At 62.8% G+C, this 17,046-nt stretch overlaps 1 protein-coding gene across 1 annotated transcript in view; it reads right to left on the reverse strand.

Annotated features, from left to right (window-relative positions):
* Positions 1-16,497, reverse strand: part of CFAP99 (cilia and flagella associated protein 99) — a 35,342-nt gene extending 18,845 nt beyond the window's left edge. Inside the window, exons 1-10 of the mRNA XM_068975753.1 lie at positions 16,393-16,497; positions 8,148-8,292; positions 7,024-7,118; positions 4,744-4,856; positions 3,514-3,691; positions 2,260-2,340; positions 2,044-2,118; positions 1,195-1,266; positions 911-1,002; positions 112-316 (exon numbers count right to left, since the gene is read on the reverse strand). Of these exons, the coding sequence (XP_068831854.1) occupies positions 112-316; positions 911-1,002; positions 1,195-1,266; positions 2,044-2,118; positions 2,260-2,340; positions 3,514-3,691; positions 4,744-4,856; positions 7,024-7,118; positions 8,148-8,292; positions 16,393-16,497 (1,161 nt within the window). The remainder of the gene's footprint in view (positions 1-111; positions 317-910; positions 1,003-1,194; positions 1,267-2,043; positions 2,119-2,259; positions 2,341-3,513; positions 3,692-4,743; positions 4,857-7,023; positions 7,119-8,147; positions 8,293-16,392) is intronic.
* Positions 16,498-17,046: the final 549 nt, after the last annotated feature.

Genomic DNA, 17,046 nt, shown 5'->3' on the forward strand with positions numbered 1-17,046 from the left:
GGCCCGGGCCCCACAGGGCCAGAGGACCCAGCCCAGCTCTGTGGGTTTAGGAGGAAACGGCCGGGTCAGCAACTGCAGGAGCAGCCCGGGCCGCCCCCCACCCCTGGTCACCTCCTCCTTCTTCAGCTCCGCTGTCCGCCTCTTCTCCCGCGCCACCTGCTGCCGCGCCAGCGCCGCCTCCTCGTGGCTCAGCTTCCCCCGCAGCCGGCGGACCTCGCCCGCGGCCAGCTGCTCCTCCTGATCCTTGGCCTGCATCCGCCTCTGCCACTTGAGGAACTCAGAGAAGTCCCCAGCCCCGTCCACGAGCCGGTCCACCCTGGGGAGACGGGGCGGCAGGCGCGCTGGCGGCTCCTGAGAGGCCTGCCTGGAGCCCAGGGTCCCCGTCGGGGTGCATGGCCTTCACGGGTGTGGCCGCTCTGCACCGGACACCTGGCCCCAGGCTGCCCGCCGACGACCCCAGCCCACCCGCCCTGGTCCAGCGTGTGCACCCACCCTCCGGCCGCGTCTCCCTCCTCATCCCTTCAGCCACCTGTCTGTCCTCCACCCACCCACCCCGCCCACCCGTCTGTCCTTCTGTCCATCTTCTCATCCAGCCCGTCAGACACCCAAGCTCCCCCCACAGCCCAGCTCTCCGGATGAGAGCAGGGCCTGCAGCCGGGGCGGTCTAGGGGAGGGGGCACCGGAGAGGGTTCCCAGGAGGAAGTGGCCCCTCAGGGAGGTGTGGGGTGGCCGGGTTTCCCTGAGCCTCCTCCTCACCTGTCCATCTCCTCCCCGAGTGGAGATGACCTTCCTCGGCTGCGGCCATGACCCTGACGCTGGCCTTCTTGAGCCCCTGGGGCTGTTCGCGTGGGACTGTGCCCCTCCCCCCGCCGGACCCCGCAAGGGATGCCCGAGGCCCTCCCGTCCCCACCTCTGCAGCTCCTTCTCCACCTGCCGCTGGTACAGGGCCCCTTCGCGCAGGATGGCAGCTGTATTGAGCTTGACCGGGGCGTTGTCATTAGGCTGCGGGAGAGGGTGGGGGCGGGCTGTGATGGGGGTGGGGGGCGGCCTCGGAGCAGCCAGCGCCCCCTGCCCCTCTGCCGTCCACACCCGCCCCCTGCCTGGCGCTACCCTAGGCCAAAAGGGCTGGGATGTCCTCAGTGGGACAGGCCCGGAGGCGGACGCGTGGGGAGAGGCCCCAGGATTCCCGCTCACCATGTAGAAGGTCAGTTTCTGGGCCTTGAGGATACGAGGCGGGAGTCGAAGCCGTGGCTTCTTCTTGGAGTCCTGCGGGAGTCCGGGCTTGGCACCTGTGCCCACGGGTGCCCCCAAATGCACCCCGGGGAGACCTGGCCCATGCCCCTCTGCCCAGCTTGCCCCGTGCAGGGTCCCTGGGCAGGGCCCTGCAGCCTCCTGGGTGGGTAGGGAGGGTTTGGGGCCAGGGACTGCGGTTCCCAGTCCCGGCGCTGCAGCCTGCAGGCTCAGGGGCCCTCTTCCCACTGCCCCGGGGCTGCCCCAGGACGGGGCCGGCTGCTTCCTGCCCAGCCTTCGGCTCTGCTGACCCCCTCAGGGTTGGCACGGTGGTCCATGGGACAGCAGCTGGTGAGGGGCACCCCCACCCACAAGCACTGAGCTGTCACACCCAGGCATGCTGCTCCCGGACGGGGTGCCCTCTCCCCTGGCCTGCCCCCACTGCCCGTGGGAGGTTCACCTCTGGTCTATCTGCTGCCACCCAAGCGGGTCGACGGTGTGGGGTGGTGGGGGACAGGCCAGCCTCTCCCAAGGGAGCGCCACTCAGTGTCCACCCAGCACGGAGCCACCCAGTGCGGGGCCTCCTGGCCCAGCTCCCTGAGTTTCTTTATTGACAAATGCATCTTGGGGTTTTTTCTCACAGAAACGTTAAATGCGCAGTGTGGGAAAACCTGGAAACAGCCGGAGAGTGCGAGGCTGCCCCTGCTAGCCTGGACCGCTCGTGGCCCAGCGGCTCGGGCCTGTCCCCCGGCTGTGGGCCAGGGAGGGGCCTGTCTGTGGAGCCCCGCCCAGGGCGTGGGGGGCAGGCGTCACCTGCAGCTGGGGCTCCCCGCGGCTCCTGGGTACCGCGCACCGCAGCTCCTTGATGTTGGCCTGCAGCAGCAGCTCCTGCGCAGGGACAGACGGCTACAGCCCCGCCGGCCGCCATGCGGTCCCCCAGCCACTCACGCACAGGCCGGCTCGCCGCCCCTCCCCTCCCCTCCCCACCCCCCGGCACCCCCACAGGGGTCTCCCGTGCAGCCTGCCCACCTCAGCCTTCCAGCGGTTGTATCTCTTGGTCATCTCCAGGAGCCGCTGCTCCTTGGGCGGCTCGTAGGTGCTCCTGGGGACCTGGTGCGGGGGGGCAGTGGAAGGGAGACCCGAGGTGACAAGCCACACTATGAAAACTAATAAGACCAATAAAAACCGTAAAAACTAGTTGATGTCATGAAGAAAAGGATCTGGGTCAACGAAAAGGAAATTGAGAGAGCTGATAGAGGCGAGGGGGTCCATGGAAGGCCTCTCAGGGAGGAGACTGTAAGGAGACCAGACAGGTGGTGGGACTGGACTAGGACCCGGAGAGCACCCTGCACCACCCTTCACCCTTCACGGACTCCGTAGTTCTGCTGGGGGACTTGACTGGTTCTGGGAAGCTGAGTCCATCCCAGGCACTCAGGGCAGAGCCCAAGACCGGTCAGAACACTGCACTGCCGGTCATGGTCACCAGGTCAAGGGCAGACATGCGACCCCAGCTGGTCTAACCATACTGTCACAGGATTCTCGGCCCTAGGTGTCTCCTCTCATGCCCTGGACGGTGAGCTGTGGGCATGAGGCCTGGATGTTTGGCTACTATGAGGAAAGTCAGCCCAAAGATCAAGCTGACCCTCAGAGGGGACTAGGGGAAAGAGAGTCACGAAGCAGCAGCTCTAGCACCCTTATCAAACTATGCCTGAAGCCGATCCTAATTCAGCCATGAGAGTCAACTAGTCCTCTATCGTCTAAGCAGACTGAGCTCTTTTTCCTTGTAATAAGAAGCATCTTGACTGAGAGGCGTCAACAACGCAGGGGAGCGGGAGGCAGAGACAGAGGATCTAGGCAGATGGGATAGACAGGCAGAGACCCCGAGGTGGGGAAAGCCTGCACCCGCGCGCACACACACGTGCACACACACAAACGCGCACACGCACGTGCACGTGCGCGTGTACTCTATGGGGAGGGAGAGGTGCATAGCGACAGGGTTAAAGGGGGCTCTGAGTGCCAAGTAAGACAGGCCTGCAGCCTGCGGCCACCAGATTCACTCCACGCCTGCTGACCAGACCTCACTCCCTGGGCGCCCACTCCCCTGGGCAGGCTCTGGGTCAGCCAGGCTTCCCTCTCCGGGCGAGATGGGGTGGCAGGCGCGTCGAATGCTCCTGGTCTGGCCCATGCACCCTCAGCCCTGGAAGAACCCAGCTCCGCCCTGGCCCACACGGCCCACGCTCCCCGCCTGCACAGGCCGGGCCCATGGAGACCGGCTCCACTTACTGGTCTGGTCTCGGCCACCTGGGGGACCGGCTCAGGCACAGGGATGGCACGGGGCCTGGGGGTGGTCAGGCTGAGCTCCTTGGGCTCTGTGACCTTGGCCTTGCTCTTTGGAGGAGAGAGCTGGCTGGTCAGCTCCCCCTGCAGCTGGTCGATCAGCTCCTGGATTTCCGGCTGCCACCTCAAAGGCAAAGTGGGAGCAGCTTGGTACGGCTGCCTGTGCAGGTCAGTGAGGGGACGGCCCCTCGGCACAGGGGAGGAGGTTATGAGCGGGCAGCAAGTGGGCAAGTCAAAAGCAGGCTCCCTGGAGCTGCACCGCCCTGATGGGCGGAGAGGAGGCCGTGGGAGGGGGCGAGGAGGAGGGAGTCTCGAGGTGGGGGTGCCCCGGACCAGAGGTTCTGGAGGGGCCCTGCTGGGCTGCCCCTGAGATTTGGGCTCCGCCCCCCATGGCTTCTCACGCCAGTGGGGCACTGCCGGCCATTGCCCACGTAGCCAGTGGGTGATGCCTCCCGGGCAGACTGCTTGGTGTGACTCTTTTCTGCCCCAGCCTGAGGTCCAAGGTCACCAGGAGGAGGAAGGGCATGTCTGAGGGCCAGCAGGGCTGGGGTCTCATGACGGGGCAGGGGGGACGGTGAGGAAGGGGGCTGCTCACAGACCAGGCGGGGAAGGCTGCACATGGGGTGCTGGGCGGGGCCGCAGGGCCTGCAGGCCTGGGCAGCTGGGAGCAGCCCCCCGGGCAGGCAGTGAGTCCAGCCAGGCAGGAGCGAGGCCCTCCCCCGGGTAAAGTGCCGGCTCCGGGGGCACCCCATTGCTCAGGGCTGGGCCTCCTCCTCCACATGGTCGGGGGCCTCCTGTACCCAGCTGGCACCCGAGGGCTCTGCCGCTGCCAGAACCACCTGTCGGCCAGTCCCCAGGAAGACAAGGTGGCTCCCCCAACCCTGGCAGAGGGGGCTGGCTGCGGGGGGCGCAGCTGCATGCTGGCCCTGGCAGGCCCACTGGAGGTCCTTCCACCCGCGGGTCCTGGCCTGCGCCAGCCCAGCCGGCATTGGCCCGAGCCTGTTGAGGGAGGTTGTGGAAGGCGGTGGGGACAGCTTTGGGATGACGGGCCCAGGAGTGGCGCTCCAGGGGCAGCTGGGGAAGAGATGCAGACCCCCCCCCCCCCACCGCCCTGGCCATGAGCTGGCTGTCCGTGAGGACGCCCTGCCCCCAGGTGAGAATTCCGGCGCTGCCCACCTCATCAAGGGGTCGATCCAGTTCTCCTTCACGTGGGACGTCTCATAGACGAGGCTCCACTCGTCCTTGATCCACGAGCCAAGGTTCAAGGGGTTGAAGAGGAACCTGAGGAACTGAGGGAAGAGGGGGCCGCGGGGGCCAGGCCCACTGGGTGAGAGTGAAGCCCCGGGGGCGCCCCCAGCGGGGAGTCAGTGCTGCGGGGCAGCTGTGGCTGGCGCACCCCCAGGACACCTCAGCCAGCTGCAGGCAGGAGTCCTGCCCCCCCGGCTGCCCCCTCCTGTGGGCCCCGCTGGAGCTGCCCGTCGTTCACCCGGGCCCGTGTCTGCCAGCGGGGTCCCTGTCGGCCGTGGGCCCCGGGCTTCAACCCCTGTACCCCCTGGGTCTGTACAGACGCCCTCACCCCATCCTCCTCACCGGCCCTGGTTGGGTGGGGGCCGGGCAGGCCCACAGCCCTGATGCCCAAGGGGGTGGCGGTGGGCAGGGGGCAGCAGAAGGGCCCCTGGTTGCCTGCTGCTGCCTCCTCTGGGGGCCCACCGCCCCAACAGGTGCGTCCGCCCCTCCTCCTTCCGCTCAGGCCTCCATGCCCTTCCTCAGGGAGCAGCTGCCAGAGGTCCTTCTAGAGCCTTCCACAGCTTCCCACTCAGCAGCCTGGCCCCTGCTCCCCCGCGCCCCAACCCGCCAGGTCTCTGTCTACCCCCTGGGCGCCACGAAGGCTGTCTCAGCTCCTCGCCTACCCCCTCCCGGTGTTAGCTCCGCCTTCTAGTTCCTGTTCCCACCTGCTGAGGACGGAGGCAGTCGAGTTCCTGTGGTTGGGGCATGGGGTCTCTGCAATTCCCCCTCCCAGACCACTGCTCCCGGGGCCCACCACTCCACCCCCAGGCCCCTCCTCTTCTCAGCACAGGGTGTCTGTTGACCCCCATCCGGGGACACACCGCTCCCCGTCCGCCCGCAGATGGGGGCTCGCCGAAAGGAAGCCGCATCGGAGAGGGGGTGCTGGCTGTGGGGACCAGCCGGGAGGCTGAGGCTGGTGCAGGGTCGGCTCCGCAGCTGCGGGACCCGGGGCAGGCTGACTCACAGGTGGGCCTTTTGCTCAACAATCATTAAGAATTTCAAGACTCTGACAGCGGAGTGTGAACCAAGTGCAGGCGCTCCAGCCGGGAAGCTGGCCCCGGGGCGAGGGGGGGGTTGTCTCTGAATAGCGCTCAGAAAATGCTGTCACGAAATGAAGCCCTCGCTTACGCTGACTATGCAACATCCACGCACTGTGAACTGCTTATGTTTACGTGGACAGGAAAATGAGTGGCTAAACGTGCTGCCCGGTCCCCTGCCGGGGGTGCGGGGGGGGGGCAGATCTCTGGGTGGTGGTCCCAGGAGTGTCCCGGCTCCTGGCTCCCCTCCCGCCCCACCCTCCCCCCAACCCCGGCCGCACCCCTCCCCCTTCAGCGCTTCCCTCCAGAGGGGCCCCAAAGCACTCCTGAGGCCTCAGCTGTCCCTCTCTTCTCCGGGGAGTCATTATCCTGGCCTGGGGGCTGCTCTCCCACCCCCAAGCCAAGTAGGGAGGAACCAACCGGGGAGTCATTATCCTGGCCTGGGGGCTGCTCTCCCACCCTCAAGCCAAGTAGGGAGGAACCAACCAGCGGTTGAAAGCCTGGCCCAAAAGCCGGCTCTCCTGCTCAGTTGCTGTGTGATGTCGAGTTAGTTACCGAACCTCTCTGTGCCTCAGTTTCCTCAACTGTGGGCTGAGTGCCTGTAGGAGTGACCTCACCCAGTCCCGGTGAGGGTGGACCAAGAGCTGCTCGCAGAGGAAGCTGGGGCCACAGCAAACGCCCGTGGGAGTGGCTGGCAGAGGGCAGTGGGCTTCAGGCCCATTCACAGTCCTGCTGGCCCTGAGGCCCCAGGCATCCGGAGCTTTCCACCCGAGTGAACAGGCAGCCACAGAAACAGCCTGGGGGCTGCAGGGGGTGGGCTCCTGCAGGTGCCCTCTCGGAGGCTGCCACCCCTCAGGACCTGCTCCAGACTGTGCCCCCTCCCGGCCCCCCAAGGCCGCACAGCCCCTCCTGCAGGGAGGAGAGGCTGCCTGGGACTCAGAAGGTTCCAGAGGCCCAGACTATGAACGGGCAAGGACACTTTGTCTCGACTAACAGCTCACATCCAGCAGCGACCACACGCCGGACCGTGAAGAGCCGAAACCAGATTGCCCAGGGCTGAAAAGGGCGCATTTGCAGCAAGGAGGGGTAGGGGCTGGGGCCTACGTGGGGCCGGGGGGCGGCGGGGGCTCACCTTGCACGCCTTGTGGGCGGGCTGGGCCTGCACAACATCGCGGAAGACCTGAAAGCCAAGCTCCTCCAGCTGGAACGTGGCCAAGTAGCAGAGCACTGGGGCGAGACAGGACGTGGGCGTGGGGGCAGGGCGCGGGCATGGGGGCAGGACGCCGGGGCCTGCCTGGCTGTTGGATCCCGGGACAGGCGCCCGGGGCCTCAGCCCGACAGCAGCAGCGAACAGAGCCAAGGGGGCCCGCCTCCCACAGGCCGTGTGGTGAGAGGCACCCGCTCCATCAGGCCCGCGAAAATGGCAGCCTGATACAGCAGCACAAGCGAAGGGGGTGGGGGGCGGGGATGGTTCCAGGGCTTCAAGCACTCACAGGTTGTGGTAGCTCATTGGATACATTTCTAGAAATTCCAAAACTTCTGGGGTAAAAGTGAAACCATCTTGCATTTCAGGTTGTGAATTCTGAGACTGGAAGCCGCTGGACTAGGGAGCGGGGGGCCAGCAGCCCAGTTCTGGCCCCGGCATCCGGCTCGCCCCACATCTGTCTCTGAGCTCCCTGCAGTCCCGGCCCCTCCCTCCCAGGCAGGGCCATTGAGGCCCAGGGGTGGGACCACCTTTCCCGCTCAGACACTGGCCACTCTGCCCACGCTGTCACCACACTGCATGAAGGCAGCACTACACAGCATGTGGGGTCTTAGCTCCCTGACCAGGGATCGAACCCACGTCCCCCTTCACTGGCAGCTGCCCGGGAAGTCCCCAGACACCTCCTACTACTGAACCCCCTCTGGGAGCGTCCAGAGCACAGGCAGAACGCTGTCTCTGCACGCTGTCCTCAGGCCGTGGGGCCAGGAGCTCAGCTGATGATGAAGACCCGTCCTGTCACCAGACTGGCCTCCAGGGCCACCTCTCCCAGCCAGGCCCGCCCTCCCTCTGAGGCCTGCCTCCTGGGGCCTGGCGGTCAGCACGCTCGGAGTCTGTCTCCACGTCAGTGAGAAGGGAAACACAGCCCCCTGGCCGCCCGTGCTCCGGCAGCCAGGAGGGTCCAGGGAGGGAAGGGAGGCTGAGGACCTCGGAGGCCTGCTGGGGGAGGGTCTCAGTCGCTATCGAGGGTCTGCGGGGGTCTGGCCCGCACCTACCCTCAAAGAGGCTGTAGTCGGCCCGCGGGCAGAGCCGGCCGTCCCGCACGTAGAAGGCGTCCACCACGATGGTCAGCAGCTTGTGGTACTCCAGGCACCCGGACAGGATCTCCATGATGAACGCCTGCTTCTGGGGGCTCAGCGTCTGGAGGAGAAACAGCCGGGGGAGGGGGCAGCTGCCTCCAGACATGGGGGCCCCAGAGCCCTACAGTGGGGAGCACCCTGGCCAACCCTCTGAGCCCGCAGGTCCTCCCCCAGGAGTTGGTCCCAGGACGGAGACCATGAGGGGAGCAGAGACAGAGACAAACACGGAAAACGACCCCAAAGGAAAAGCCCTGTGTGATCCCACTCGTGTGAGGAGTCAGATTCCCAGGACCGGAAGTAGAAAGGTGTGTGTGGGGTGATGGAGGGATGGAGAGAGGGTGGAAGCTGTCATTTGACGCAGAGTTGCCGTTTGTGAAGGTGAGAAGGTTCTGGAGACAGACGGTGGTGATATTCACACGCGAACACACTTAATACCACTGAACTGTATTGCATCATACACCTAAGAATGGCTAAGATGGTGAATTTTATGTCACGTGTCAAGCTCCTATGAAGTTTTTCAAATGAATGATTTTAAAAATTACCCCCCCCAAAAAAAAATCAAACAAACACAAAAACCAAGCAAGGAAAATCTCTGGCAGAGGGAATTAGTATCAGCGGAGACTGACTCTTCTCCATTTACTCTGAAACACGTTGGGTTTTGTGACCTGTGTGTGTCCTGGTTTGTGTTTTCAAAAAACTAAGTTTCGACAGTAAGAAAAAAAGAATATCTACGGTAGCCAGCAGGGCTTGCCAGGCGGAGCAGTGGTGAAGAACACATCTGCAAATGCAGGAGGCGTAAGGGACGCCAGTACATTCCCTGGGTCGGGAAGATCCCCTGGAGGAGGCAACGGCAACCCGCTCCCATGTTCTTGCCTGGAGAATCCCAGGGACAGAGAAGCCTGGTGGCCTGCAGCCCATGGGATCGCAAAAGAATCAGACATGATTGAAGCGACTTAGCACTCACTGTTGCCGACACAGCAGTGAGCCTGGGTCGTGGGAACGGGGCTGGGGTGTCTTTCCTGAAAGCAATTTGGAAATATGTTTCAAGGGTCTTGTATTTCCCACACACTTTAACCCAGGAACCACACTTCTGGGACTCTAAGGAAACCAGACAAAAGGCAGGAAACATCCACATACGAGATGCTCAGGGCAATGGCACGTGCAGTGGCGAAAATGTTAACAGCCTGAATGTCAACGCAGGGAGTCAGATACAAGCTTTCCATGTTGTGGGCGAGTGGGATGCTGCCACTACCATGATGCTCCTGGAAGACTTACAGTGAGATGGCAAAGTACTTAATGCCGCGTAAACCTGAAAATGTAGACTAGGACCCCAGCAGATATTCAGTTCAGTTCAGCTCAGTCGCTCGGATGTGTCCGACTCTTTGCGACCCAATGGACTGCAGCACAACAGGCCTCCCTGTCCATCACCAGCTTCCGGAGCTTGCTCAAACTCACGTCCATCGAGTCGGTGATGCTGTTCAACCATCTCATCCTCTGTCGTCCCCTTTTCCTCCCGCCTGCCTTTAATCTTTCCCAGCATCAGGGTCTTGTCTAGTGAGTCAGTTCTTTGCATCAGGTGGCCAAAGTACTGGAGCTTCAGCTTCGGCATCAGTCCTTCCAGTCAGGACAGATTTCCTTTAGGATGGACTGGTTGGATCTCCTTGCTGTTCAAGGGTCTCTCAAGAGATGTAAAACACATCAAAATAATCATAAACTCTTGTTAGCAACATCACTCCCCTCCACTTCCCCACTTTTGGACAATATTTTATCTAAAAAAAAAAAGAAAAGCGCTTCTTGGGTGGTGCTGGGCCACTTTGCCTGGGCTTTCCCTCCTTGCGGCGAGCCGGGGCTACTCTTCACTGCGGGGCAGACGTTTTGTCGCGGCGGCTTCTGTCGCTGCAGAGCATGGGCTCTGGGGCACCCAGGCTTCAGGTTGCGGCTCGAGGGCTCTAGAGGTCAGGCTTAGCTGTCCCTTGGCATGTGGGATTTTCCTGGACCAGGGGTCAGACGATGTCACCTGCGTTAGCAGGCGGACTCTTACTATGCCACCAGGGACGTCCTGAAGTTTTATTGTCAATGTGATTTTCATACGTTTACTGGACGTATACTTGTATTTCCCTTCTGTGAATTATCAATTTATATTCTTGGCTAACTTTTTCTATTGGGATATTATTTTTCCCAATCGTCTATAGATTGAGGGAGTCAACATGTCCATTAGGTGTGACAGCTATTTGCTATAAGCTTGTAGTTTGCCTTTTAATTTTGTGCAAACTATTTTCTTTTGACATATGGATCATATAACTTTTGCTTTGTTTTGAGGTCAAATCTGCCTTTTCCTCTGTGATTTCCTCCCTTGTTTTTATGCTAAGAACACCTGAGTAATGAGCCCATCCAGGGGTCCGAGATGAACTTGGACTTCCGGGAGCCCCAGGCCCCACGCGTGTGAGTAGGGTGTTTCTTCTTACTCCCTCTCGGCCTCGCAGCCCGGGGGCTGGAAGCCTGAGAGCCGCCCTCTCCAGCCGCCCCGCCTGGGGTCCAGGGGTCCTGGGTGGAGTCAGGTTCGGCTGGCAGCAGTGAAGGGCGGCAGTGGGGGGACGTCCCCCTCCTGCCTTGGCAGGGCGCTCCGACACTGACTCTGCCGCCCCTCCGGTGCCTAGAGCCCCCAGCTGATGGGGCAACAACACCCTCCCCCGACCTCCGACCTCCGCTCACAGGCTCCTCCGCGACTTCTCGGTTTTCTGCACTCGCCTCTGGGTGACCGTCAAGACTGACGCAGGCAGATTCTGACCGCGGGTGGGAGGGCCCACTCCCGTCTCAGGAAGCACTACGCCCTATTTCCCCGCGACGCTCTCCCCAGCGTCCCGTCACCTCCTTCGGGCACTCCTCAGCGGCCGCCCAGCTAGTCTTTGTAAAGGAAAGGCGGATTGGCCCCGTGCTTGCTGGAACCCTCCAGGAAAAACGTCCTTCCGCTGCCCCGCCTCCATGAGTCCCCGCCCACCGGGCTGCACCCCGGGCGCTGGCGACCCTGCAATCAGCGGGACCTCTCCTCAAGACCGGCTGTGCCCTCCGCCTGCAGGGCTCTGCCCTGCACGCTTGCTCCCCATGCCCATCAGGCCTTGGCTCAGATGCCATCCGACCCGGGAGGCACCTCAGCCACCCCCCAGGGTCGCCCGTGGCCCCTCCCGGCTCCCGAGGGAGAGGGTGGGCCGCCCTGCCTCCGTGGGGGGCCGCGGGCAGGTGGGCACAGGGCGGGGCTACCCCCTCGCAGCACAACCAGGAGGGGAGGGGCGGCCTCGCCCAGGTCAGCCCCGGCCTCAGGAGCCAGGACCCTGGACCCTGCCTCCTAGTCCCTCTCAGGCTCCCCTGACCCGCTGGCCGTGCCCACACAGAGGGCACGAGCCCCAGCCGGCGCCAGGCACCCTCCTCTAACGCCCCGCCTTTGTCAAGGGAAGCCCGGAGCGGTGAGTCAGCAGGGCTCACTCGAGGGACGCCCTGAGTCAGCGCTCCCTGCGCTGAGGCCTCCTGGCTCAGGCCGCGGAACTCCACTCTGCCTCCCCTCACACGCCAGGATTTGGGGCCGTGAGCGTGTATAATACGTCAGACAGAGCCTGGAGCCTGGGGCTACAGGCCCTCAGCTGTCCGCCCCCGGGAGGAGGCAGGGCTGCGCTGGGCCGGGGGTGGGGGTCGGGGGTGGGGGCCAAGCAGGCGAGGAGCCCGGCAGCGCAGGACCGTCTGGCCCACATGCCAGGCCCTCACCCCCGCAAGGTCCAGCCGGGGGGTGGCGGAGATGAGGCTGAGGTCCACACAGGCGACATGAAGGATGCTGAGCCCTAGACTGGTCCTCCTGGCCGGGCCAGTGGAGCAGGCAGGGCGAGGTCCGGACCCTCCGGAGGAGCCCTCAGTCCTGGAGTCAGACACCCCTAACTCTGGGCCAGCCTTGGTCACCGAGGCCAGAGGGCTGCCCGCCCCTAAGGGGCCTCTGAGCTCCGGGTACAGTCTAGGGCCTTGGTCCAGTTCAGGGCTCCTGGGTCTGGGGGTCCGGGCAGGCAGGGGCCCTGCAGGCAGGGGGAACAGAGACCCGCAAGCCTGCTGCTGGCTCGACACGTCCGGCAGCACCTCGACAGCGGGTGCTCGGGTTCATGGTCGGAGCCCCAGGGTCGGCGCAGAGCTGCAGCGGGCTCCGGGGCCAGGAGGGGACCCGGATGCTGATTGTACCACAACCCAGGGTTTGTAGCTCAGGTCACCAAGACCCAGGGGCTCCCGCTCCTCGGTGACACAAAGACATAAGTTGGGTAGAAGAGGAGGCGAAGGAACCAAGGCTGCCAGACGCACACACAAGCCCTTCTCCCCTCCTTCCTGCTGGACAGGAGAAAACTGTCTCGACTTCTCCCGGCCCCTTGCTGATGTGGCTCGTGGCTCCAATGAGATCTGATGGCAAATTGCTAGGTGTGGCCTCCAAGAAACTTCCTTGAGCATCAAGCAGATTCAGCTGGCACCTGCCTTTCACTGTTTGCCCTTCTCCTCTCCTCTCTGGGACCTGGGTGCAATGCTGGAGCAAGGCAACCACTTTGTGATTACAGGACAAGGGGCACATTCTGCGGATGGATGAGCAGAGACAAAGGAGAATGAGGTCTTAACGATGCCCCACCGATGCTGGCAGCCACCCTGGGCCGCCTGTCCGCCGAGTGCTTCTCACGTGAGCAGAGACACCTCTGATAGCTTTCTTGCGGTTGCTGCTGCCCAACACCATTTCCTAATAGACACGAGTCTGAGCAGGAAGGCCAGAACAAGAAATACTCGTGAAAATATAACAGGAGAAATGCTGATTGTAACTACACCAACTGCCTGTCCCCACCTGCTTCGTTTGTGAGCGCATCACGCAAGCAGAGAGTGTCAGTAAGGAGGCCTCTGTGTCAGGTCAGTTGGCACGATCTCTTGAAGTCACAAGGGCCAGCACTCTCGCGCGAGTGTTTTCTAGAACTTGACTCTGGGTGTGCCTGCCCAGGTGCAGAGGGACAGGGTGGTTAGGAACAGTAACAGACTGGAAACAACAATGATCCCACCCACAGGGCATTGTTATAATGGTTCTGACACAGTCAGTGAAAAGGATGCTCATGGCTTCACGACAAGAACAGGGAGCGATCCCCGCGACCCCTTGTTAAGTGGGGAAAGAGGAGGGCAGGACTGTGTTTAATGTATTACCATCTTGCAAAAGACTTTAAAAATTATATACATTTATTGACAGCTTTCACGTGTAAAGGTTATAGTTTAAACAAAAATGTTTTCAGATCTATTATATTACCTATGTGAGACAGGTCTGGACCGTCTCTCCAGATGGAGGTCACTGGTCTCACCCTAGGGATACCCAAACTGCATACCATATTGAGCGTTTGGGTTTGGGATCTTTGACCCAAAGTACATTGGGTATTTTTTAAGATATCCATTAAAACAAAAACCCTGTCCCAAGCCCAGGTCTCCGCTCACACTGTGGACCAGAAAGTGAACCAAGGCTCCCTGGGGCTGGCCCCCCGGCACCACATCTCTTTCCCCACCCCGGACCTGGGCTGTGTTTCCAGGCTCCGCCCGCCCCTGCCTTCCCCCAGCCTCTTGCACAAGCCTCTTCCGATCCCGCTCACTTTCCCCCTGGCTGGGGGACTGGCCTTTCCCCACCCCAGGCTGTCTGATTAGGCCCCTCTCCTGCCGGCCCTTTCATTTCCCTGCTCAGAACTCACGCCCCCCAGGGCCACTTCCCCCACTCCGGAGGCCGGCATCTGGAGAGGCTGCTCCCCACGCCTCAGCCCCGCCTCGGGCCGGTGGTGCTGCCGGAGAACTTTCTCTCGATGGTAGATGGATCTCTTTCAGATCTGAGACCGAATCTTCTCCCACTGACATACGTTCTCTGTGCAGGAACGCCATCGGGACTGTGGGCTGGGGGGCTGCTCCGTGTGCGCGCGTGTGTGTGTGTGTGTGCGCGCGTGTGTGTGTCAGGGGAAGGATCCCCAGGCTTCTGTCTGCAGACGGAGAGACCCCCACACCCTGCCCCACTCCACTAACCACCTTTCCCGGTCTTGACATAATGAGTATCTGCAAAGAACGGGGTCTCCAAATAAAGTCACTCTCACACGGATTCCCTGGTGGCTCAGATGGTAAAGAGCCTGCCTGCAATGTGGGAGATGTGGGTTCGATCCCTGGCTTGGGAAGATCCCTTGGAGAAGGACATGGCAACCCACTCCAGTATTCTTGCCTGGAGAATCCCATGGATGGAGGAGAATGGTGGGCTGCAATTCACGGGGTCGCAAAGGTCGAACCAGGACAGTGTCCTGACCCAGCTGGAAATAAAGGCTTGCTCTCCAAACTGGGTCAGACTCCAGTGCCCCCTGCACTGGGGCCAGGATGGCTCCCTGAAAAGGTGTGAGAAGACCAGTGACCTGGAGAAGAAGCTGCCTCTTGGCCCAGCCTGAGTGCCTGCGCCCGTGGAAGACTCCGGGGGCTGCTGGGCTAGGGTGGAGTGGGCCTGGTGCCTCCCTCGGGGGGACTTGCACATGTACCTGCCATCATGCCAGAGCCCGCCGGGTGACAACCAGGGGTCATCTCCTAAGCCACTGTGAAAGTGTTACTCACTCGGTGGCGTCCGACTCTTGGCGACCCACGGACTGTAGCGCGCCAGGCTCCTCTATCCGTGGGATTCTCCAGGCAAGAATGCTGGAGTGGGTAGCCGTTCCCTTCTCCAGGGGCTCTTCCCGACCCAGGGATTGAACCCGTGCCCCATGCAGTGGAAGCATGGATCCTAACCACTGGACTGCCAGGGAAGTCCCATCCCAGGGTTATTTGTTGTGACAAACTCAGCTTTCAGTAATGATTCGGAAATGATTCTAGAGAAAGAAAGGCGTTAACTTCGTCGGGTCTGCTGAGCAGTGAGGAAGGCCCTGCAGGGCTTGCAATGGGTCAGGACAGCCAGGGGTCTTGCTGGAAATGTGGGCGGTGCTGGGACTGCAGTAAAGAGGCCTTTCTTGTCTTCAGTAGCTGTGGGTGAGGGGAGGGAGGCAGGACAGGCCGAGGGAGCAGCCAGAGGGGCGGCTGGCTCCAGGGACACGGCTTCGAGGCCAGCTTCGACCAGCAAGGAGAGGGACCGCAGACGGGCCTGACCTTGGCTGTTTTCATCCTTTCCTCCAAACGCTTTGGGTTTCAGGGGAGAGTTTGAGGGAGAGGAGGGGAGCAGAGGTGCGGAGAGCGGGGTGCACCCCATGCCCCAGTCCTTGTGGACAGCAGGCTCTAGCTGGCAGAGACACCCTTTTCTGAGCCACCCTGGGGAGCAGTGGTCCTGAGGTTTCCCTTGAGAGACAGGCTTCGGTGTCCAGGCCTCCTCCAGCCTCTGCGGGCACCTCCAGGGCCCTCCCCACCCCAGGTTTTCCAGCGGCGGCAACATAAGGGGGCTGATGAAGGCGGAGGGGAAGGTGGGTCTGTGGGCAGCCCCGGGGCACAGCAGAGGCCACCCCACTGCGGGTGTGTGTGGCCCTTGCTAAGCCGGGGAGGGCTGCAGCTGGCGCTTAGAAGCAGACAGGGGCGGGGGGCGCAGCAGGCCGAGTGTCCCCCTAGAGCCCTTCTTTGGGAGCACGTGGCCTCCTCTGACGCCCCGTCCATGGGGCCCATGCCCGGAAGTCCTGAAGGTGGCACCTGCATCATCGCCTGGCCCTGTTCCTGGGCACTTGCCCTTGATGGACAAACCAACAGACGCGGCAGGTCACAGGGCGGCCTCCGAGGTGCCAGAGGGACCAGACCCTGGTCCAGAGACAGTTCAGCCCAGGGTCTCTCTGCACGTGCGTCAAGGGGGGCGCCGCAGGACAGGGACCTCCAGGGCTTGGGGACAAGAGCCCAGGAGCTCCTTTTGGTGTGGTTGCGCTGCCTGCCACACAGCCCCGCCCTGGGTGGGAAGATGCCCCCCGGCAGGGTGGGCGGGGGAGACGCCTGTGAGGCAGGCACACATCCACCTTCAGGGAGGACGGCCGACCCTGCAGACTCCTGGGTTACATTGCTGGGTCGCGGCAGCAGCATTTGGCCTGCTGGGAATCTTGCCTCAGGTCTCTCCACGTGAAGGACGGGATGAGACTGAAAAGCTCCCGCCATGGCCCCCCCGAGCCTCGAACCCCCATGTGGACCTTACCTGCAGGGAGGCGGCCACGGCCTCCAGGAACTGCTCGGGACTGTCCTTCTGAGGCTGAAATCGGTCCAGGTGCTTCACTGCTATTTCAATGCACTTCCCAGCCATCTTCCCGGGCGCGACCCTAAGAGCAAACCGGACAGGTCACGCCCTCCATGCGCCCTGGGCCACTGGCCCGGCAGGCGGTGACGGGCCCTCACCGAGCCCACCAAGGGTCCACCGGGGAGCCTTGTGTGGCGAGGAGTGCCGGACCAAAGTGGGGACTCCGGCGGGCATAAGCCCAGGCCCACCTCCTAGACAGCGTCCCTGCAGGCCTCGGGGAGCCCGCCCCCGGCTCCCGCTCCCCCACAGCCCCTGCAGCCTTCTCTGCCCACGGAGGGAGGGTCCCAGGGTGACCCCTGAGGAAGGCCCGGCCAGCGTGGAGGCCCCTGAGTCCCCCCGAGTGTCCCTCAGCCCAGCTGGGGCGTGGTGACGGGTGACTCAGCAGTCCTGCTCAGAGGAGGGGGGCACCTCGTCACAGAAGTCTGGGGCAAGAAGAATCCTCAGGTCTCCACTTTAAAGGTGAGGTAACCAGCACCCTGGCTGGTGCTGAGACAGTGGGGGACGGGGAGGCCTGGCGTGCTGCCGTCCACGGGGTTGCAAAGACTCGGACGTGAC

The sequence above is a fragment of the Capricornis sumatraensis genome, chromosome 7 (assembly GCF_032405125.1).
Source record: "Capricornis sumatraensis isolate serow.1 chromosome 7, serow.2, whole genome shotgun sequence".
In the NCBI taxonomy this organism is placed as follows: domain Eukaryota; kingdom Metazoa; phylum Chordata; class Mammalia; order Artiodactyla; family Bovidae; genus Capricornis; species Capricornis sumatraensis.